The sequence below is a fragment of the Emys orbicularis genome, chromosome 1 (assembly GCF_028017835.1).
Source record: "Emys orbicularis isolate rEmyOrb1 chromosome 1, rEmyOrb1.hap1, whole genome shotgun sequence".
Taxonomy (NCBI): Eukaryota; Metazoa; Chordata; order Testudines; family Emydidae; genus Emys; species Emys orbicularis.
The window spans coordinates 371,273,173-371,281,994 of NC_088683.1; the positions used below are offsets into that span (position 1 = coordinate 371,273,173).

The 8,822-nt window shown below is 45.9% G+C and overlaps 1 protein-coding gene across 1 annotated transcript; it reads left to right on the forward strand.

The window, feature by feature from the left end:
• The first annotated feature begins 7,660 nt into the window (after nt 1–7,660).
• LOC135891600 (olfactory receptor 52E2-like) lies at nt 7,661–8,608 on the forward strand. The gene has a single exon (XM_065419213.1). The coding sequence runs from the start codon at nt 7,661–7,663 to the stop codon at nt 8,606–8,608; it is 948 nt and encodes a 315-aa protein (XP_065275285.1).
• The last annotated feature ends 214 nt before the right edge of the window (nt 8,609–8,822 follow it).

Consider the following 8,822-nt stretch of genomic DNA (forward strand, 5'->3'; position numbering starts at 1 on the left):
AAGGGCGACTGCATCTTTTCCATTTTGTCTTCATTCCTGCTTAGAATCATTGAATATCAGGGTTGGAAGAGACCTCAGGAGGTCATATAGTACAACCCCCTGCTCAAAGCAGGACCAACACTAACTAAATAATCCCAGCCAGGGCTTTGTCATGCCGGGCCTTAAAAACTTCAAAGGATCGAGTTTCCACCACATCCCTAGGTAACCCATTCCAGTGCTTCACCACCCTCCTAGTGCTTCTTGTCTTCATTCCTGTTTCTTACCTCTGGAATAACCTTTCTACAAAGAAAGCTCTGAACAAAGGACTGAATGACCCATCCAAGCTGTGGATGTGTTTCAGAGGGACTTTCAAGGCAGCAAATGCACCAGAACTGCTAAGAACCTGATACATGGACTTTGAACCTTTGTATGTATGTGACTTTTCACTCTACTGGACGTAGATGTGGTTGGTGGCCAGAGACTGGAATGCAATAAGGGGACAGTGTGACTCCCTTTTATTGCCTCTTGATAACCAGGGTGGGGATCAGAAGCACAGTTTGTGACTGGTTGGGAGGATTAACTTCAGTGTTACCTACCAGTCTGGGTGTACCTGCTCTCCCTTTTCCAGCCTGCCTTGACCTTTGCATTTCCAGTGAGGGGCTGCCCCAGGCACCCGCGGTCACATAGGATCCTTACATTCCATAATACAGTTCCCTAGTCTGTGGGTCGGGCCTGCATTCCCTATTCCGAGAGGATCACTTTGCAATTCAGTGTATTAAAACATCTTGTTTGCATGGGACCAGCTCACCAAATGCTTCAGAATAATCAGCATGCCTGCCCTGGCCTCCTCATTGTAACCACTCTGCCAATCTTTGGGTCGTCCGCAAATTTTATCTCCACTGATTTTCTGTTTGCTTCCAGATCATTGACGAAAATATTGAATATCATCGGGTCTAGAACTGATCTCTGCAGAACCCCACTAGAAACACCCCTATTTGCCGGCAATGACCCATTGACAACTGCTTTATGAGATCTGTCAGTTAGCCAGTTTGCTCTACTGATATTGTACAATGTTCCATTTTTTCATCTGAATGTTTTCACCTACTAAACCAAATGCCTCAGAGATATTGAAGTTTATTGCACCTGTGTACTTTCCTTAAACAACCAAACATGTACTCTCATTAAGGGATGAAATCGGGTTGATTTGACAAAATCAGTTTTCCATGAAGCATATAGTTACTAATCCCATACAAGCTTTCCACTCTTTCCTAATTTGTCAAATCTTTTTTTTTCAAATTTCCCTTCATTTTTTAATAGTTTACACTGAACACATAAATGTCCTGTATTCTCCCCCCACCCCTCGCCCCCATTGTGTTCTTCTGGTTTAGAATGAGATGTGTGGTTCATCGGTCACTTGGTAATTGTAGTGTTCATAACGCTAAGGTTCTACTGGAAATGCTGTTTAACACCCTTCTTGACTGCTAATGGACTGGAAAGTAATTGATCCTCTCGTGATATGAGTACCTCATACTGCTTCTTTCTAAATGCAAAACAAAATTATTTCTTGAAGACATTTATCTTTTCTGCAACATTAACAAGTTTCCTTTTCCTTTTTGCGATCCTTACCTCTGCCAAGCATGGATTTTTCCCTAAGGTCTTTAATGTCCCTTATGGATTTTCAAAACTTTCAATTTGTATTGCTTGCTATCTTTTTTCCCTTTTTTTCATGTGTTATATATTGATTCCCCATCCCCCATTATTGCTACCTTCCCTTTGCCTTTGAACTGTGTGGTTAGCCAAAGATGTACACTTTCTTCACTAGGGAATTGTGGTTTTTAGCTATCCAATAAACTCTTCTTAAAGAATTCCCAATTTTCATTCCCAATTTGCTGTATAAATTTTTACTCCCAATTAGTTTTCCTGATAATTTGTTTCAGCTTTAGTGAAATAGCCCTCATGAAGCACTAAGTGTCTATAGATATTACAGGTTGGGAACAGTTCTCTTTTTCTTCCATCCATTCTTTATTTTCCTCCCTTTCTTCATATTCCCCCTTATTTGTCTCTTCTCTAAATTAAACAGTCCAAGACTTTTCAGTCTGTCTGCATATGGCAGCTTCCCCCATCCCCAGAGCCTGTCTTGGAAACCCCCTTTCTGTCTGCTGTATCCTTTCTAGAGACTGGGTGACCAAACTGAGCTCATCTCTAGAGCAGGTTATTCTCCATCCCATTCCTTATGCATCCAAACATTTTCATTGTTTTGGCCACAGCTGAGAATAAGCAGGTGTTTCTCTTGAACTCCTATCAGTGACACCCAGGTCTTTTCCGTGAGGTATGTTCTAGTTGGGATGTTTCCCCCAGGCACATGTCTTGGCAAAGGTTTGTGGTTTTTTCCACTCTCAGATTTTAAGCAAGCCACTGAATGGGGAACTCCCTACAGCATGGACTCCGTAGCCTAGGTCTCATTACATTAAGGAACAATCATAGAATCATAGAATATTAGGGTTGGAAGAGAGCTCAGGAGGTCATCTAGTGCAATCCCCTTCTCAAAGCAGGAATAACACCAACTAAATCATCCCAGCCAGGGCTTTGTCAAGCCTGACCTTAAAAACCTCTAAGGAAGGAGATTCCACCACCTCCCTAGGGAACCCATTCCAGTGCTTCACCGCCCTCCTAGTAAAATAGTGTTTCCTAATATCCAACCTAAACCTCTCCCACTACAACTTGAGACCATTGCTCCCTTTCGCTCACCTGCCACCACTGAGAACAGTCGAGCTCCATCCTCTTTGGAACCCCCTTCAGGTAGTTGAAGGCTGCAACCAACCCCCCCTCAGTCTTCTCTTCTGCAGACTAAATAACCCCAGTTCCCTCAGTCTCTCTTTGTAAGTCATGTGCCCCAGCCCACTAATCATTTTCGTTGCCCTCTGCTGGACTCTCTCCAATTTGTCAACATCTTTTCTGTAGTGGGAGGACCAAAACTGGACACAGTACTCCAGATGTGGCCTCACCAGTGCCGAATAGAGGGGAATAGTCACCTTTCTCGATCTGCTGGCAATGCTCCTGCTAATACAGACCAATATGCCGTTGGCCTTCTTGGCAACAAGGGCACACTGCTGACTCATATCCAGCTTTTCGTCCACTGTAATCCCCCAGACCTTTCCTGCAGAACTGCTGCTTAGCCAGTCGGTCCCCAGCCCTTGGCGGTGCATGGGATTCTTTCGTCCTAAGTGCAGAACTCTGCACTTGTCCTTGTTGAACCTCATCTGATTACTTTTGGCCCAATCCTCCAGTTTGTGTAGGTCACTCTGGACCCTATCCTTACCCTCCAGCATATCTACCTCTCCCCCCAGCTTAGTGTCATCTGAGAGCTTGCTGAGGGTGCAATCCATGCCATCATCCAGATCATTAATAAATATGTTGAACAAAACTGGCCCCAGGACCAACTCCTGGGGCACTCTGCTTGGTACTGGCTGCCAACTAGACATTAACCCATTTATCACTACCCGTTGAGCCCGACAATATAGCCAGCTTATAGTCCATTCATCCAATTCATAGTTCTTTAACTTGCTGGCAAGAATACTGTGGGAGACGGTATCAAAAACTTTGCTAAAGTCAAGATATATGATATCCACCACTTTCCCCATATCCACAGAGCCAGTTATCTCGTCATAGAAGGCAATCAAGTTGGTCAGGCATGACTTGCCCTTGGTGAATCCATGTTAACTGTTCCTAGTCACCTTCCTCTCCTTCAAGTGCTTCAGAATGGATTCCTTGAGGACCTGCTCCATAATTTTACCTGGGACTGAAGTGAGGCTGATCTGTATGTAGTTCCCTGGGTTCTCTTTCTTCCCTTTTTAAAATATGGGCACTATATTTGTCTTTTTCCAATTGTCTGGGACCTCCCCTGATCGCCATGAGTTTTCAAAGATAATGGCCCATGGCTCTGCAATCACATCAGCCAACTGCCTCAGCACCCTTGGATGTATTAGATCTAAACCCTTAGACTTGTTCATGTCCAGCTTTTCTAAATAGTCCTTAACATGTTCTTTCACCACTGAGGGCTGCTCACCTACTCCCTATACTGTGTTGCCCAGAGCAGTAGTCCGGGAGCTGACCTTGTCTGTCAAGACCGAGGTAAAAAGCATTGAGTACTTCAGCTTTTTCCACATAATCTGTCACTATGTTGCCTTCCCCATTCAGTAAGGGGCCCACACTTTCCCTGACTTTCTTCTTGTTGCTAACATACCTGTAGAAACCCTTCTTTTTATCCTTTTCATCCCTTGCTAGCTGCAACTCCAATTGGGTTTTCACCTTCCTGATTACACCCCTGCCTGCTCTAGCAATGTTTTTTATATTCCTCCCTAATCATCTGTCCAAGCTTCTACTTCTTGTAAGCTTCCTTTTTGAGTTTAAGCTTACCGAATATTCACTGTTAAGCCAAGCTGGTCACCTGCCATATTTGCTATTCTTTCTGCACATCATGATGTGTTGTTCCTGCACCCTCAATAAGGCTTCTTTAAAATACAGCCAGCTCTTTTGGATTACTTTCCCCCTCATATTAGCCGCCCAGGGGATCCTGCCCATCAGTTCCCTAAGGGAGTCAAAGTCTGCTTTTCTGAAGTCCAGGGTCCGTATTTTGCTACTCTCCTTTCTTTCTTTTCTCAGGATCCTGAACTCAACCGTATCATGGTCACTGCTGCCTAGGTTGCCACCCACTTCTACTTCCCCTACCATTTTTTCCCTGTTTGGAAGCAGCAGGTCAAGAGGAGCACGGCCCCTAGTTGGTTCCTCCAGCACTTGTACCAGGAAGTTGTCCCCAACTCTCTCCAAAAATGTCCATGATTGTCTGTGAACTACTATATTGCTCATGTCTATAGCACATGCCCACCACAATATCACCCTTGTTGCTCTCGCCTCTAAATTTAAAGACTCTCAACAGGCTTTCCTCCATACCACTCTCTTACATACAATGCAACTCCTCCACCTTTCTTCCGATGCCTGTCCTTCCTGAACAGTTTGTACCCATCCATGACAGTGCTCCAGTCATGTGAACTGCCCCACGGAATTTCTGTTATTCCAATCACAGCATAGTTCCTTGATTGTGCCAGGACTTCCAGGTCTTCCTGCTTGTTCCCCAGGCTTCTTGCGTTCATATACATGCACCTAAGATAACTAGCCAATTGCGCTACTTTCTCAGTATGAATCAGGAGGCTTCCCATCTTGTACCCTCCTCCTTGTGTTTCCTCCCAGTATCCCACTTCCCCGCTTACCTCTGGGCTTAGGTCACCATCCCCTGGTGAACCTAGTTTAAAGCCCTCCTTACTAGGTTAGCAAGCCTGCCTGAAAAGATGCTCTTCCCTCTCTTTAAAAAGCAACAGAGGGTCCTGTGGCACCTTTAAGACTAACAGAAGTATTGGGAGCATAAGCTTTCGTGGGTAAGAACCTCACTTCTTCAGATGCAAGTAATGGAAATCTCCAGAGGCAGGTATAAATCAGTGTGGAGATAACGAGGTTAGTTCAATCAGGGAGGGTGAGGTGCTCTGCTAGCAGTAGAGGTGTGAACACCAAGGGAGGAGAAACTGCTTCTGTAGTTGGATAGCCATTCACAGTCTTTGTTTAATCCTGATCTGATGGTGTCAAATTTGCAAATGAACTGGAGCTCAGCAGTTTCTCTTTGGAGTCTGGTCCTGAAGTTTTTTTGCTGTAAGATGGCTACCTTAACATCTGCTATTGTGTGGCCAGGGAGGTTAAAGTGTTCTCCTACAGGTTTTTGTATATTGCCATTCCTGATATCTGACTTGTGTCCATTTATCCTCTTGCGTAGTGACTGTCCAGTTTGGCCAATGTACATAGCAGAGGGGCATTGCTGGCACATGATGGCATATATAACATTGGTGGACGTGCAGGTGAATGAGCCGGTGATGTTCAGCTACAACATCACCAGCTCATTCACCTGCACGTCCACCAATGTTATATATGCCATCATGTGCCAGCAATGCCCCTCTGCTATGTACATTGGCCAAACTGGACAGTCACTACGCAAGAGGATAAATGGACACAAGTCAGATATCAGGAATGGCAATATACAAAAACCTGTAGGAGAACACTTCAACCTCCCTGGCCACACAATAGCAGATGTTAAGGTAGCCATCTTACAGCAAAAAGACTTCAGGACCAGACTCCAAAGAGAAACTGCTGAGCTCCAGTTCATTTGCAAATTTGACACCATCAGATCAGGATTAAACAAAGACTGTGAATGGCTATCCAACTACAGAAGCAGTTTCTCCTCCCTTGGTGTTCACACCTTAACTGCTAGCAGAGCACCTCACCCTCCCTGATTGAACTAACCTCGTTATCTCCACACTGATTTATACCTGCCTCTGGAGATTTCCATTACTTGCATCTGAAGAAGTGAGGTTCTTACCCACGAAAGCTTATGCTCCCAATACTTCTGTTAGTCTTAAAGGTGCCACAGGACCCTCTGTTGCTTTTTACAGATTCAGACTAACACGGCTACCCCTCTGATACTTCCCTCTCTTTGTTAGGTGGATCCCAACTGTCCCTAGCAATCCTTATTCCTGGAACAACATCCCATGGTCAAAGAATCCAAAGCCCTCTCTCTGACACCACCTGGGTAACCACGCACTCACCTCTACAATTCGACAATCCCAACGTGGGCCTTTTCCTTCAACAGAGAGGATGGACGAGAACATGACTTGCGCCTCAAACTCCTTTATCCTTCTTCCCAGAGCCACGTAGTCTGCAGTGATCCGCTAAAGGACATTCTTGGCAGTACCATTGGTGCCCACGTGGAGAAGTAGGAAGGGGTAGCGGTCCGAGGTCTTGATCAGTATCAGCAAACACTCCGTCACATCCTGGATTCTAGCTCCAGGCAAGAAGCACACTTCTCGAGTCTCCCTGTCTGGTCAGCAGATGGATAACTCCGTCCCCCTTAGGAAGGAGTCCATGACCACCACCACCCGTCTCCTCTCTTTGGGAGTGGCGGTCATGGCTGCCCCATTCCTAGGACAATACATCCAATGCCTTTTGGCCATTGGGGTCTCCATCTGATCCCTTCCCTCAGAGGGCTCTTCCAAATCCTTCTCCACAGTAGTACCTGTGCAGAGAGCCTGAAAATGGTTGTGCACCTCTTTCTGCATTGGGGGTGTGTAGGTTCTCCTCTTTCTTCTTCTGGAGGTCACAATCTGCCAATATTCTTCACCATTCTGCACTGTAAACTCTGATTCTTTGGCACGTTTTTCTTCCAGAATGAAACATTGACTTCTATCCAGAAAATCTTCATTTTCTCCGATGCAACGCAGGGATGATACTTGGTTTTTTAGTCCTTTAACCTTCTCTTCCAATATGGAGACCAGCTTGCACTTCATACAGACGAAGAAAGTATCCACACTCGTATTTAATGTTGCTGCCTATTAAGGTTGCCCCAACCACAATGTGTGGGAATTATTGATGCATGGAGCATCATAAAATATAGAATTGGCATTAGTATGGTCAGTTCATAGTTTATTTCACAGTGTGTAATATTAATATTGTCTCTCCATACAGGCATTTGTACTGCGACCATCACCCTAGACCCTGGGCACATAAAGGAAGTCAGTGAAACATACAGTACATCCAGGAGACACCGTTCTGCCTCAGAGTTGGACACATTCTCCACTACTTCATGTCAGATTCCAACACAACCGACTTTGCTAACCTCTCCACCTTCATCCTGCTGGGCATTCCTGGCCTGGAGGCGGTCCACGTCTGGATCTCCATCCCCTTCTGTGCAATGTACGCCATAGCCGTCTTGGGGAACTTCACTATTTTCTTCATTGTGAAGAGGGAGCCAAGCCTCCATGAGCCCATGTACTATTTCCTCTGCATGCTGGCCATCACCGACCTGGTCCTGTCCACGTCCACCCTGCCCAAAATGCTGAGCATCTTCTGGTTCAATTCCAGGGAAATCGATTTCAGTGCCTGCCTCACCCAGATGTACTTCATTCACTGCTTCTTAGTAACGGAGTCTGGGATCTTTGTGGCCATGGCTTTGGATCGCTATGTGGCCATCTGTGATCCCCTGAGACATTCCACCATCCTGACAAACCCCGTAGTGGCCAAGATTGGAGTGGGTGTGGTGCTGCGTGGCAGCATTCTTGTGCTCCCCTATGTTCTACTGGCAAGGCAGTGGCCATATTGCAGAACCAACATCATACCCCACTTGTACTGTGAGCACATGGCCGTGGTGAAGCTGGCCTGTGCGGAAATCCATGTCAGTAATTACTACAGCCTCTCTGTGGTATTCTGTGTATTCGGTCTGGACCTGTTTTTTATTGCTGTGTCCTATACCCAGATCCTCAGGGCCATCTTCAGCCTCCCCAAAAAGGACGCCCGGCTCAAGACTTTTGGGACCTGCGGCTCCCACCTCTGTGTCATCTTAGCCTTCTACATCCCATGTCTCTTCTCCGCCCTCACGTACCGGTTTGGCAAGAATATGGCCCTGCATTTCCACGTTCTCATGGCCAGCGTTTACCTTCTGATGCCCCCCATGCTAAACCCCATTATCTACGGGGTGAGGACCAAACAGATCCGGGACAGGCTGCTCCGGCTCTTTACTCATAAAGGGACCTAAAGTTTTCTCCTGGTGCTCTGGTTCTTAGACCGAGCTCTGTGCAGAGCTGGCTGGTGACATGGTGCTGGGCCCTTTCCCCTGAATCACTGATGAGGCAGAAAAAGAGACATTAATACCTTTTCTGGCCTTACTGTGCTGTCTCAGGGTGACAAACTAGGGAATTCATTTACGTAGAACTCATTAACTCATAGGGCTTCCACCTTTCTTATTGCTG